General features: G+C 34.5%; 1 protein-coding gene across 8 annotated transcripts in view; it reads right to left on the bottom strand.

Annotated features, from left to right (window-relative positions):
* The window catches only part of LOC126880616 (NAD(+) hydrolase sarm1), a 496620-nt gene that overhangs the window by 168618 nt on the left and 312065 nt on the right, over positions 1-15937 (bottom strand). For 4 of the 8 annotated variants that reach the window (XR_007696654.1, XM_050644609.1, XM_050644613.1 and 1 more), the window contains exon 4: positions 15369-15425. The exons of the other annotated variants lie outside the window; for them this stretch is intronic. Coding sequence is in view for 3 of the 4 variants with exons in the window: in XM_050644609.1 (XP_050500566.1) it covers positions 15369-15425 (57 nt within the window). In the remaining variant the exon portion in view is untranslated. The remainder of the gene's footprint in view (positions 1-15368; positions 15426-15937) is intronic. 8 annotated transcript variants of the gene reach the window in all.

Genomic DNA, 15937 nt, shown 5'->3' with positions numbered 1-15937 from the left:
CTATTTTTCCTTGCATTATATTTTGAAGTAATGCGTATTTATGACCTCTCATCAGGTGACCCAAATACTCGAGTTTTCTTCGTTTTATCGTTAATAAAATTTCTGGGTCTCTTCCTATCCTTCGTATTACTTCAAGATTTATGATTCTTTCAACCCAACTTATCTTCAGCATTCGACGGTAGCACCACATCTCGAAACTTTCAATATTTTTTATGTTGTTCTGTTTGAGAGTCCAGGCCTCTACACCGTATAATAGCGTGTTAAATACGTAACCACTTAGCATTCTTAATCGTAGAGGGATGCTTATATCTCTGTTGCAGAAGAATTTTCTCATCTTTATGAAGGTGGCCCTGGCAATTTCGATACGTCTTTTTATTTCATTGTTTTGGTCTCCAGTTTCGTTTATCAAAGTTTCCAAGTATTTATAACTTGATACTTTTTCAATTTGAATGCCGTTTATACTAATATGTGCTGGTTGTGTCATGATTTTACTGAAGACCATATACTTGGTTTTTTTGATATTAATGTTTATGCCATAATTGTTGCAAGCAATATTTATGTTTGTAAGTAATCGTTGTAATTCTTCTACTGTTCTTGCAACTAGTACAGTGTCGTCTGCGTATCGAATATTATTTACAACCTCTCCATTGATTACGATTCCTTCATTTGCTTGCAAAAGGGCTTCCTGACAGATGCTTTCACTATATACATTAAATAGCAGTGGTGACAAAATGCATCATTGTCTTACTCATCTACGTATTTCTATTGCTTTTGATATCTCGTTTTCTATTTTGATGTTAGCTTTCTGATTCTAATATAAGTTGAGAATTATTCGCAGATCTTTATTATCTATGTCTTTTCTTTCAAGAATGTCTCTTAGCCTATCGTGGCGTACTCTGTCAAACGCTTTTTCAAAATCGATAAAACATGCATGTACTTCTTGATTAACGTCTAGGCATCTTTGTGTAAGAACATTCAAACCGAAGAGAGCTTCTCGAGTACCTAGTCCTTTTCTGAACCCCATCTGTGTATTACTAATATCTGACTCCAACTTTTGATAAACTCGGTTGTGGATGATTTTTAGAAATATCTTTAGTAGATGGCTCATTAAAGATATTGTTCGATGTTCTGAACATTCTTTTGCATTGGATTTCTTTGGCAGTGTAACGAATGTAGACAGCAGCCAGCCACTCTTGAGGTATAATACCAGTATTGTATACTGTGTTAAATAAGTGCAATATTACACCTATTGATTCATCATTCAAGAGCTTTAGTAATTCAGTAGGAACCTCATCGGGTCCATTTGCCTTTCCAGTTTTGGAATTTCTAAGTGCCATTTCTACTTCACATTTTAGGATTTCAGGTCCCGTTTCACCATTTACCTTGTCAATGTTATTTCTGTTGTCCTCAAACAATTCTCTTATGTATTCACTCCATCTATTAATTTTTTCTGTTAAGTCTACAATAATATTTCCGTCTTTGTCCTCTTTTGAGTAAGTTTGTGCAAAAAAATAGAATCGGAATAATTTCGCTAACGGGGGCGACGGTACAGCCTAATTAAAAATAGCAGCTTTGTAATAAAATAATGACAAAAATTTCTTCAGGATCTAGAAGGAAGGGTTTTAATCTTTGATCTGGCCACTTTTTGACTTTCATAATAATAATTTTTAATCGAGTAATTAAGCCTTGAAAATGGAAATTTTCGCATTTTTCAAATTTTATATCGCGTATAACTCGACAACAATCAATTTTAGAGAAAAATGACAAGACCTTTTTTGCTCAGAATGACCCAAGTTATGTAAAAAAAATGTTCGAAATGAAATAATTATTTTTGTGAATTTGTTTAAAAAAAACTGTTTAAACAATTTTTCGACCGCGGCTCCGCCTGGCACCCTGTGGATTTGTTATCAGTACCCCTTTTTAAGTAAGTTTGTGCAAAAAAATCGAATCGGAATAATTTCGCTAACGGGGCCGACGGTAGAGCCCCGTCTATGTACCTATTTAAAAATCGATTTATTCCGGATTCCGGTGTTTTTGTTCTAAACGTCCTGGTCTATAATAGCTAAAAGCGCGAAACGATGATAGGCGATGAGTCACTTACAGGTTAATTTTCAAATTGAAACCGAATCAGCTGACAGTCCAACCGTTGCGTTAGTTTTTTATGCACGTTAGACCGGTTTGAAATCGAAAGTTGTAAGTAGGAACAAGTTGTTTTCTTCAACTTTAAATTTGCGTATCTATCAGTTATTGTACCGTTATTTTTTATGGGCTAGTTGCATACGACGCTGTATCATAAATTACCATCAAATTACCTGCTATCAATTATTACAACGAATGTAGGCATATCTTCAAGTAGAAATTAAAATGAATTTTTGATATGGAAAATATGTTGCAGTTGCAATCAGCCAAAAACAAAATGTGGGTGACGAATGAAACTGTAGTACATCTTTTGAAAGAAAGACTACATTACCTAAAAAATAAAAGAAAAATAAAAGAAACTAAAGAAATTGTGGAATCAATCATGCAACGAAATCAATAATAGAAGGGATACATAGATAGATAGATGCAGTGATGTGGCTATTGGACCATTCTACTGCAACCCTTTCAGATCTATTGCGGTCCTTCTGTTCCGTTGGTGGTTAACGGAATCAATTAACTTAATTTAAAAACAACGAACAGTAATATTTATTTATTTTTGGTTAAAAAGGCATGCTTATATCTCGTAAGAGGGCTGTTATTATTTGGCCCAGCGAGGGTTGTGTATCGACTAGTTGTTGTGGATCGACTGACTGAAAACACATGTCTGTGGTTTTAAGTTAAAGACTAATTTATTAACATAAAGAGGCTGGCCCTTTAAGAAGCGTCTTCGAATGCATTCAAAAAGTGATTTATTGACATAAGGTCTGATAAGGTAACTATTTAATGGGGAATGTGTTTCCCAGAAAAAAACATTAATTTTATACAATCTGCTTTTGTATTTTAGGAGCGAAACACATGTGAATTTTAAATGACCCATATTATTTTCGTTTAGAAAAGAAAGTTAATATTTAAAATTAGCAATTAAAAAAATAATAAATGAAGCGTATCGATGTACTTCTAATCCTAGATTACATTATTTAGCCTGATCCTTTTTAAAAGGTCTAATAGCTTCGAGACTGAACCTTCCATGTAGCTCTTTGTCGGTGGTTTTTCTTTGCCTAATGTAAAGAACCGCCATTATTTGCCAGGCTGTCGCAACAACACAAAATGTGCTCTGCTGTTTCTTCTTCTACCTGACAGAATCTGCATAGGTCATCATCTGCCAATACCATCAGCTTCAACTACCTATTTTCAGCTTAAAGTGCCTTTAAGCACTTTAGTACAATTAAGTCTGCTGTAAATTTTGGCGAATGTTCTATAATGAATTGTTTCGCCCGTCTTTGTCCTGATGAATTCCTCCACCATTCAAGAAATCAAAGGGATAACGTAAAGCAGTGGCGTACTGAGCATGGCTCCGCAGGGTTCCGCGGAACCCTGCGCGGCACGGGCCCGCTCTAACGCGTTTTCTGCTTCTTTTGTTTCTAATTTGATGGGGACATTGTGAACTACAAAAGTACACACTAGGAAATGTAACTGTTTAATAAATTTTAATTTTTATGTAGGTACCTATAAATAAAAACGAAGAATGTATATTCATCAAAAAATTTGAAAACAAAATTTATTAAGATACACAGGGAACGCTTCTGTAAAGTTCCTTACTCGTTTTACCTGCTTACCGAAGCCCTTGTTTCAACACTGGTTTATTGTATTTTTTTACACAACTTGTATTTTTTTATATTAGCACGATCCATGAAAAGTTGTAGGTAAACTACAAAGTTGCAGAAATTCAGAAATTGATCAATGCTAGTTTTATACGGTGGGTCATAAAAATAATCTCCATATAATAGGATCGATGCTCGATACTCGTGTTTATAGCACTGTTATCCTTCAGTCTGTACTTTTAGGTAATTCTTAATAACTGAAATTAAATTCTTAATATTTTGTTGATATAAATTTCTTTCCAATGTTTATTTTTTAAAAGCTGCTTTAGTTTTCCGATATTAAGGTTTTTAATTATGACGAGATTTAGATGTAGAAAATTTTTGACTTTTATTACTTTACTTATGTATTATTTATAAGATATGTAAGATTCGTTGGTTCAAAGTGTTTATTTTTGAAAAGGCTGTAATTAAATGGGCTTAAACGAGTCACTAATCACGAGTGTATGCAAATTTTGAACAGCCATATCTTATATAACCAATTTTTGTCTTCAGGAAAACAAAAAGTCCAAAATATTTACAATAGTAAAACCTATATTTTTAACTAGTTGAGATTTTTGGTACCACCAATAATTTTTAAGTTAAATTAATTTTTTTTTTCAAAATTAAATTTTTTTTTAATTCAAAACCAGTTTTTTTTACAAAAATGAGCACTTTGAACCAATAAAACTTAGAGATCATATAAACAATACATAAGTCAATTTGTGAAGCGCTAACGATTAATTTCATTTGAAATGCTAATTAGGGGGTGATTTTTACGATTTTTTTTAACAAAAAAAAAGGGACCAACTTTATTTTGAGCGTTACATACTTAATATTGATGGAAGAAACTAAAAAAAATACAAAAATAAAGCTTTTTAAACACTGTAAAAAAGCTGTGATTAGTGTTTCCCGAAAAGTGCTTTATTTTTTGGTTACTTCACGTTGAAATACATATTATGATGATTTACATATATTTAATGTTTATTAAAAACTTTCGATATACAATGTGTGTTTCTATTGGGCGTGCGGGCCCGCATCCAAACTGGAACTAGGGCCCGCTGATCTATCAGTACGCTACTGACGTAAAGAAAGTAATAAAAGCACCAACTAATTGATGATAACAATAAAATTCTGTTGGAATTACATAATTAATTAGAAGCATGGGAAACATATTCTGTGGCAGGGATATTACGATTTCTTTAAAGATAAGACTTCTACGTGCTCTACGTATTATTTTATGGGTTGGAGGCTTGGACATTAAAGAAAGATGTTTCGAACAGATTGGAAGCCTTCGAGTTATGGGCATACAGAAGGATACTAAGAATAATAATAATAATATCGTATGGCATTTTTGCCGGGGAGATCCTTTGGGATAGTTCCAGCGCCAATTACATCTTTAACCCTGTTTCAAGTAACTAGTGTCGATGTACACTAGCCCAGGGGGACCGACGGCTTAACGTACTCTCCGAGGCACGGTGAGACGGCTCGTGTCATTATTGAAAATGAAAATGGTTTGTCTTTGGCAGGGATCGAACCCACGTCTACTGGCGTATGAGGCCAGCGTTTATGCCGTTACCCACGGCCGCTCACGATACTAAGAATAAGTTGGGTGGATAGAGTCACGACTGTCGAGGTATTGAGAAAAAAATGGGAAAAGAAAAAGAGGTTTTAAATACAATTAAAGAATGTAGGTTAGAAGCAGTCGTGGAAAAAGGCGCATCTCGTGGTTAAAAATTTGAGAGCTTGATTTAACTGCACTTCTGCTGATCTCTTTAGAGCAGCGTTATTGAAAGTGTGAATTGCCATGATGGTTGCCGACCTTATTAGAGGAGATGGCATAAAGAAGAAGATGGGAAAGATACTTCTAAAATGTTTTAAAGGAGTGCTGACCGGGTTTGAAGAAGATGATTGGAACTGAAGAATACGGTAGCTACAACAAGGAGTGAATAAGAGTGTGCTCTTAATAGTGCAAAATCCTGTAAAGCTCCTGATTCAGGTAACAGTTACACCGGTTGTGGATAGATTACTTAGGTTCTTAAATAAAATAGAAACTAATTAATAGACAAATAAGTTGTTATAGTTAAAAGTTTTTGGCGGTATGTATGTTGTGTCATTTGTTTCTCTTTTTCTCTTCTCTTTTCTCTTTATTCTCCTGTTATCTTTTTCTGCTTCTCTTAGAGCTCCTACGTAAGAATTTCATTGGCGTTCTTCGCGGTGTCCAACCTTTACTTTTTTTGAGTACTTTCCTGTACTCAATCATGGATCAGAAACATTAAAACCCACAAAAAGGTAGTAAACAAGATTCGTGTGACTCAGAGGGTTATGGAAAGCCATATGTTGGGTATATCTCTTACAGACTCAATTCCAAACGAAGAAATATGGTATCTAATGAAAATGAGCGATAATTTGATAATGGACAATATGTAATCGTATTGCCGAGTGGAGACGAAGACCAGGAGAACTACAGAGCACAGACCACTCCACAACCACATGGATTGACGACATAAGGCCCGTTATCATTAACTGGATGCAAGCCGCACAAGACAGAGGCAGATGAAAAGAGCTTAGGAAGACTTATGACTAAGTGAACGCATACCAGTTGATGATATTTTTATTCTTTTATAAGTCATGATTTTTCTTTCTTCTTCATTAGACCTAAGGTCTGCCCATTCATCGGAGCATATTTTTCTGCGATACCTGTATATTGTCAACAATCTCTTCACCTTTTGGGAAAGGAAAAATTTTAAGTGTTTGAAACAATCACAAACTGCAAAGCTCCTACCATTTCATATACTTTCTATAGTAAGAGTTTCTGTAGCGACAAATTAGTGTACTAATCGTATACTATACCTCATCCTGTATAATTTACGCAGATCATCTAAATGATATAATTTACATGCAAGTACATATGCATCCGTGTAAATAAACTACAGCGGACTTCCTCGAATTCCGAGAATGCACCGGAAGTAGTTACATCTATTTTTATTATCTAAATACAGTTGACAGTGAGTGTACCTAGACGTACACCGAAAGATTTAGATTAGGTAGATGATTTATTTTTAGGTGTTCCAACCGGTAAAACCCATTGATCACAGTTTAATACACGGATTTGTCTGGAATGACGCGATGGGGGAGTTGATAGAATATAAATAAATAATGGATTTCTCATAATAGCTTAAGATAAAAGCCACCAAGAATGTGCAATATTTAGATGGTATTTTTATTACTATTATTTCTATTTTAAGTCAGCTGCAAATAATGTTAAATTGTATTTGCGTGCTTTTGTAAACTAACCACAAAAAGTTTTATTTAATTTGACTGTTAAAAGAGGTAGATATTGGAAAATTAAGAATCGGCATTTATACAGGGTGTTTGGTAAAGAATGGGCCATAGCTTAACCTCAGGTTCCTGAGGTTAAAATAGGCCGATTTAAGCTAACTTACCTTGGTAGAAAGTTTATAATAACCGAGATACAGGGTGTCAAAGTTAAACTCTTTTTTTTATTTATTATTGAATATTTCCTTATAGGTATGAGATAACAACATGAAATTTGGTATGTGGGGGTTTTTTGGGTCAAGAAAACTAAATTCCCTACCAAAAATGATGTATTGCCCAGAGGGCGCCACATACGTCTATCAGCACTAATTTATTACGTTCAATTTTCTTTATCCCTCATTCTGTATAATTTTGACATTAAAATTTTTATTCTCCTATGAGTTTTACTTAAAAAAGGTATATTTTTTTCATCTCCCTAAACTAAACCGTTTTCGAGATAAACGCATTTTAAATCTGCGATACACCATCATTTTTAGCATAATATCATTGTAGTTCCACCCGAAAAAAAATCTTAAAACCATAATAATTGTGCCAGTTCTCAAATTTATGTCATTGCATCGCAAATTTCATTTGAAGAAATTTGCGATACATTTTTGGATAATTTTATGGTTTTAAGTTATTTTTCGGGTGTAACTACAATGATATTAAGCTAAAGATGATGGTGTATCGCAGATTTAAAATGCGTTTATCTCGAAAACGGTTGAGTTTAGGGAGATGAAAAAGTACACCTTTTTTAAGTAAAACTAATAGGAGAATAAAAATTTTAATGTCAAAATTATACAGAGTGAGGGATAAAAAAATTGAACGTAATAAATGAGTGCTGAAAGGCGTATGTGGCGCCCTCTGGGCAATACATAATTTTTGGTAGGGAATTTAGTTTTCGCGACCCAAAAAACCCCACATACCAAATTTCATGTTGTTATCTCATACCTGTCAGGAAATATTCAATAATAAATAAAAAAAAAAGTTTAATTTTGACACCCTGTATCTCGGTTATTATAAACTTTGTACTAAGGTAAGTTAGCTTAATTCGGCCTATTTTAACCTCAGGAACCTGAGGTTAAGCTATGGCCCATTCTTTAAAAAACACCCTGTATAATATGTAAGAAACACCCTGAGAGAATTTTGGAGATTTGGAATTCAATTAAAATCAAATAATTAATTACACACCTTAAATAATTCATATTCAATATTCATATAAAATAAAAAAAAAGAAGCCAACTGATACTTCATAAAAGTGGAAAAAATCAATACGTATTATTCTAAAAACCATGCTGTCACGGTGCATAACATTGTGGTTTATGTATGTAGTTATGTACATATTTTTTGTGCCATATTAAAAAACTCTGCAATGATTATGTGGGATGTGTATTTATCAAGGAATGTTTTCTTTTAAATCCGCATTCTTGAGAAAGAGGTTTTTTTATACAAGGTGTCCCAAAAGTAGCGGAACGGTCAAATATTTCGCGGAATAAACATCGGATCGAAACATTGAAAAACACGTTTTCAATAGTTTTTAAAAATCTATCCAATGACATTAAATACGATCCCCACTCTACCCCCTGGAGGTGGGGTTGGGGGCAACTTTAAAATCTTAAATAGAAACCACCAGTTTTTATTTCAGATTTGGATTCCTTATGTAAAAGTAAGCAAATTTTATTCAAGACATTTTTTCGAATTATGGATAGATGGCGCTATAATCGGAAAAAACCATTTATCGGAGTACCCTAGGTAAATTATAGAAACGGTATAATATCTCGAGAAATACACTTCCAAATGAAAATCCAAAAATTACGTGTATAATATTTTCAAAAACCTATCGAATAACACTAAACATGACCCTCCACCCCACCCCCTAGAGTCTAGAGGTATGGTGAGGGGTAACTTTAAAATATTAAATAGCAACCTCCATTTTTTTATTGCAGATTTGCAAAAATTAAGCAGCACTTATTCGAAACATTTTTTAGAATCGTTGATAGATGGCGCTATAGTTGGAAAAAGACGATTTATTAGCGCCATCTATCAACAATTCTAAAAAATGTTTCGAATAAATGTTGCTTAATTTTTCATGACGAATCCAAATCTGCAATAAAAAATGGAGGTTGCTATTTAAGATTTTAAAGTTACCCCCCACCCCACCCAAGTTTCATGCGTCATGTTTAGCGTTATTCGATAGGTTTTTCAAAAATGTTAAATACATATTTTTTGGTCTTTCATTTGGAAGTCTATTTAGATATTAGACCGTTTCTATAATTTACCTATGGAATTACGATAAATAGTTTTTTCCGATTATAATGACATCTATCCATAATTCGAAAAAATATCTCGAATAAAAGTTGCCTACTTTTACACAAGGAATCCAAATCTGATATAAAAACTAGGGGTTTCTATTAAAAAATTTCAAAGTTACCCCCCACCCCACCTCTAGGGGGTGGAGTGGGAGGTCGGGTTTGGCATCATTCGATAGATTTTTGAAAATTATTGAACACGTATTTTTCAGTTTTGCGATACGATGTTTATTTCGAGAAATATTCGACCGTTCCGCTACTGTTGGGACACCCTATATAATTTTAGTTCCTGTAATTATTTATGTACAGTAATTATTTTGTCGACACATTTATATTTTGAATATTACAATTATTAAAATGAATTTGAGGTTAAATTTTCAATATCCCTATGTATCAAAGCCACAATTATTAAAATAAATGAATAATATTTACAATTATTATTAAAATGAATTTGAATTTAGATTTTCAATATCTATATGCATTTGATTTGACGTTGCTCATTGCGCATGTGGCACATTCCAGACAAAAAGTCATCTCGCGATTCTATTATTGGTTAAAAATCTGTATCATAATGAAAATCTGTATAATAATGAGGGCTATTTTGACCACTGGTATGGGAGCACGCCAAATAGAATTCTATTTTAGTGACGTCACTTTTGTAACGTCACAAAAGTGTAAAATTCCATTTTACAGTCTAAAAATAGTAAAATTCTATTTTGTGACGTCAGCAACATAGAATTCTATTTGGCGTGCTCTGGGCCCAGGTATTGAAATCATAATTGCTATATTAAAGTATGAGAATAGAAAAAATTATATAATGCTAATATGAAAATGACAAAATAATTTAATGCAATAATAAAAGAAGAAGTCCAATGTTATGACCTGCAAGACCTATACGCCAAGTATGTCAATTTTGAAAAGATTGGTTTTATACATCTTCCTAAAATTTTTTAAAATAATTTTTTTTGAGAATGATATCAGGAGTGAAAATCTAAACGTCAAACATTAGTTATTTAAAAATGAAATTGTCATTACACCAATAATTGTGGTTTAATCTCATATAAACATAGTAGTTAAAATAGATTTATTATATTATATATTAATATGTATTTATTAACTTCAGAACAAGATTTATTATTATAATTGAGTTTTAAATAATACAAAAAATACTACTCGTGTCAGAAATATCACATCAATAACAGTATTATTTCATTCTTTTAGATTTTAGATAACCTTGGTTTTCTACCTTTTTTAGACAAACGCAATGTATGTTGACAATATTAATTTCTATTTTATATGCTTAAGATTACTAATCTTTTTTTATGATTAGCACCATTTTTGTATAACAAATTTTGTCAAATAAAACATTAAAATGATAACATCTTGAAACGTGATGCATTAATCCAGTTTTCATCCTTGACCTAAAATTTTAGCAAACGCGCGATATTAAGCAGAAGAAAAATAGAAAGTTATTTAACAACATTTGATTATAAAGTGGATTCTGAAGTTTAGACAACAATCAATTTCGTAACTAATAAAATGATTGATTATATTAAAGAAAACAAATTGCTTGTCAACAAGAATGACTTTTACCAGTGAACACATACATAAATCTATTATGTAGAACAATTTTTGGCAAAGAGATCACACATCAATATAAAGTCTCATTCATTATAAGGCAGTTGATGCAAAAATACAGGAGTAAAGAAACAAACGCTCATATGGTATTCATTGATCTTGAGAAAGAATATGATAGAGTTCCTCGAGAGATTCTGTGGTGGGCACTCAATAAGAAAGGAGTCCCTGGTGAATATGTAAAGATTGTGAGGGATATGTATGAGGGAGTAATGACTAGTGTTAGGACAGGTGTGGGAGAGACTGATAAATTTCATGTGAAAGTAGGATTGTACCAAGGCTCTGTGCTTAGTCCGTATTTATTCTCATTAGTTTTGGACCAGATAACAGCGAAACTACAGGGTAACATTCCATGGTGCTTAATGTATGCTGATGACGTCGTGTTAGTAGGAAATAGTGAAAGAACATGTCGTGTTAGAACAAAAACTGGAACAGTGGAGACAAGCTCTACAGGAAAAAGGTTTAAAACTTAGTAGGACAAAAAACAAAAACAGAGTATTTGGAATGTTCATTTAAAGATGGAGCTACTACAAATAAAATGATATCTTTGGATGGTGAAATGATTGGGAAAAGCAATAGTTTTAAGTACCTAGGATCGATATTACAGAGTAATGGAGAAATAGATGGAGATGCATGCAGTAGAATTAGGGCTGGATGGATGAAGTGGAAAGAAGCGAGTGGTGTGTTGTGTGACAGAAAAATTCCAATGAAGCTGAAGGGAAAATTATATAAAACAGCCATAAGACCGGCTATGATGTACGGAACTGAATGTTGGGCAGTGAAAAAGAAAGAGGAACAACGAATACATGTGGCGGAAATGAGAATGCTTAGATGGATGAGTGGAGTGACAAAGAAGGATAAAATTAGAAATGAGTATATTAGGGGAAGTCTAGGTGTGGCACCAATTGATGCCAAAATGAGAGAGCATAGGTTAAGATGGTTTGGTCATGTTCAACGTCGAGACGTTAATCACCCAATACGAAGATTAGCTGAAGTGCAGATTCCTGGAAGGAGTAGGAGAGGAAGACCAAAGAAGACCTGGGGAAAGACGATAAGGCAGTACATGTTGGTAAAGGGGATTAACATTGATATGACCCAAGATAGAATTGTGTAGAGAAATGCAATTAGGGAAGCCGACCCCGCATAGGGATAAGGCAAAGACAATGATGAATGATGATTCAATAATGGTATACTGATTCCCACGCTTATTTAATAATTCTATGCTATTTTTATGACATATGTATAAAGGCGTGGAGGAAAACAGATTATGGCGTAGACGCTATAATTTTGAGCTTTACCACCTTTATAGCGTGGCTAGTATTGGTCTATCTATCTTTCTAATTAGCCTTATTCGGTCCATCTTTGGACATAGGCCTCCCCAATCCTTTTCCATTCTTCTATGTCTGTAGCAGAAGGTTGTCTGTTATCCACCTAGAGCTCACGTGCTTCTTGACATTATCTGCCCATCTCATTTGTGGCCTTCCTCTGCTTCGTTTATATTCCCACGGTCTCCAATTTATGAGAATTTTGTTCCATAGGTCTTATTTTTGTCTTATAGTGTGTCCGGCAAATCTCCATTCCAACTTTCCAACTTCTTCTCTAACATCCCTAACTTTGGTTTTCTCTCTTATCCACTCAGTTCTCTTTTTATCCAATAGTCTTATGTGCAACATTTGCCTTTCCATTGCTCTTTGCGTTTTTATGATCTTGTCCATATTTGCTTTTGTAAACGTCCACGTTTGGGAACCGTAAGTGAGAACAGGGAGTACGCATTGATTGTATACCTTGGTCTTAAGATGTTGTGAATATCTTTTGTTTTTAAGGATGTAGCGTAGTTTTCGAAATGCCTCCCATGCCAGTCTAACTCGGTTTTTGATCTCTAGCTAGTATTGGTAGATACTCGGCTAGTATTGATAGATCTATCAAAATAAACAGGCTGCGGTAGCTAGGCCACTTGAGATAATGAATGAGGCGGAGCGTCGAAAAAAATTTATAGCCACAGACCGGACGGAATGGAGAGAAAAGGCAGGCGCAGAGCACGATTTAAGGACTAGGCGGAAGACGACTTGCGAGTGTTAGGAGTGCGAAATTGGAAAACCAAGACGAAGGATACGAAGGAATGGAAGCTGATTCTGGAACAGGCCAATACCCACCATGGGTTGTAGAGCCATTGATGATTATGATGCCTGTTTTATAGAACGATTCGCGTTTGCCATCACAGTGCCTGTCCCGCATTGATCCTTATCAAGAATATGGTTGGTGAGGAAGCAATTCGAAGTATTATTTATTATATTTTATTCATCGCTGTAATCGTGTAGCGGTTACGCTTTGATTAAATTAATTTGGTTAAAATTGCATTGATAATACCACTCAAGAAATTCCTTGTGATACGCCCGCGATCGATTTTAAAACGACATTTCTCTGCTCACGCGCGATCAACCTCTTTGAAGTGGAGCGAAATGGATTTTTCGATTAATGGCGCCCAACGTGGGGCCAATTGAAACCTCTATACTCTGGGTATTGAGATTTTGAAGAGAAAGAACTGACAAAAGAGGGGGGAAATAGAAGAGAAGAGATTTAAGACAAATGAAGAGTGGCTTAGCTCAGACGAACAAATTAAAGGGGCAGAGAGACCCCAAATCTCAAGTGAGTATTCGGGCTAGCTTCAATACACTGAATATTGGCTTTAGAGATATAAAAACAGATAGACGAGATAATAAACTGATTGAAACAAGGAAGAAAATGAGACCTGTTTCTGGAGCAAATTTCAATGCAGACATGACATGGACATGCGCATGACGCACACGACGTAAGGTTGCCTGATATCTGTTAAAACTTTTTATATATTACCTCATATAAAAAATGAAAAAAAGCCTAATGATAGGTCATGAAATAAATTGGAATTAAAGTTTGAAAATAGAAAAAACATGACCCTATTATGTTCTTTGCAAATATTTAAAGGATATGAGCTATACTTTGAAATTTAAATTATTTCTTAATCAAAATTAATAACTACAGAAATAACTACAGAAATAATACTTGAATTTTACAACGGAAAAATGAGAAATATATGTATTACTTACTGAAAGAAAGCAGGCACGCCCCGGTAATCGATTTCTATTATGTGGAGAAGTCCAAAAAGATATTTACTTTTGATTATATAGTTTTGTAAATAATATTAGCTGACGTTTGATTTCCTTATGTTTATAGGTATTTGATTTCCATCCAAAATCTTGCTTCAATTCCGTCACTTAAAAATGAGAATAAATTCTCAATATAGGCGTGCCCGCGGTGAGCTTACTGACTGAATTTCTTGAGGGGTATTATCAATGCAATTTTAATCAAATTAATTTAATCAAAGCGTAACCGCTACAATCGACTCCTGACACGATCTTGATGAATAGCCAATTTTGTCCTTTTTTCGGATCATCATCAACAATGGCGATACAACTCTTCGTGAGTCTTTGCTGCATTTACTATTGCCTTCCATGTTTTTCTGTGCCACTATTTCCCATTGTCTCACTCCAGTTTCTCCGGAACCTCTCTGACTGCATCTTTCCACCTTTTTCTAGGCCATCCTACAGACCTGCTCCCGTCTGGTCTTTCCCAAAACACGTTGGTTTTCTCAGGTCATCCTTACCAATATAAGTAATACTATATTTTTCTTCTTCCTTTCTCAAAGTGACCGATGCACAAACTACGGAAGCAAGAATCACGCCAGCTGGTATTTTCGTCTTTGACCGATTTGCGCTGCTTTCACCTGCTGCTCTCCACTCATATTAGTGCCGATTTGATTTGAGAATGAAATGTTGGATCAATGTTTTATCCAGTTTAATGTAAAAACTCCGTTGTAGTGAACCGAAACCTACTCTTATTCAGTTATATGCTTGCAAAACGGTGAACTAACCTACTATCTTCTAAAACATCAATATCTCCTCCATCGCTACCTCAAAAAACTTTTAAAATCGACCAAAACAATTTTGTAGACTCCCTAGATGTTTTAATTATTGTTTGACAGACGATGTTTCACAGCCCTGTCTAATGCAGAGGAACTTGGCGACCACGAAGTTGAGTATATGAACAGTAGCGGATCCAGGGGCGGGCCCCCAGGCGGATCAAAAATACACTAGATAGAATAGATTTTATTGGGGTTTATTACAGACTCCTTGAGTTTGTACCCTATGATGTGCCCCCCTAATCGATTTTCTGGATCCGCCCCTGCATATGAAGGAACATTAAATGGCCTGCTTTAACTTTTCGTTGTATAATATGTTTAGGTTACATCTATAGAAGAACTAATATCTATTATTAGATCGATAAAACTACTTACTGTCTGAAATATACTTTCTGCATCCAACTGTTTGCATTGAGATTTCGGGGAACTCACCTAAAAGAAAGGAAAAAGTTAATATTTTGCATATTTATATTTAGGAAAATATTGACGAAACATATTGTGACAACATAAACAGTGACTGGTTAGTCTAGACCAGCGTTTCCCAACCGGTGGGTCGCGACCCACTAGTGGGTCGCGGGCGGATTTCAGGTGGGTCGCAGCGTAGCTCTTACAGTAGATGAATATGAATATCGTACATATATTAAAAAAAAGACTGGAGGCTAAGTTAGACACCAGCCTAGAGAACAAGCTGGATTTAGATCCGGATATAGCACTAACGACCACTTACTGGTAATAAAAAAACTTGATAGAAAAGTCGGCGGAATAGAACAAACCATTGGCACTGATATTCCTGGGCTACGAGAAAGCGTTAGATATCATAAACACAACAGAAAATGCTAAAAGCATTGACAGAATGCCGAAGAGACCATCGCTAGACTAACATGATAAAATATATCTACCACAATGCAACGGCTAGCGTAAGACTCTCTGATCAACAAACTAAT

The sequence above is a fragment of the Diabrotica virgifera genome, chromosome 2, assembly GCF_917563875.1.
Source record: "Diabrotica virgifera virgifera chromosome 2, PGI_DIABVI_V3a".
Lineage (NCBI taxonomy): Eukaryota > Metazoa > Arthropoda > Insecta > Coleoptera > Chrysomelidae > Diabrotica > Diabrotica virgifera.
The sequence above is the reverse complement of the archived record's forward strand: the minus strand, read 5'-3'. Positions and strand labels throughout refer to the sequence as shown.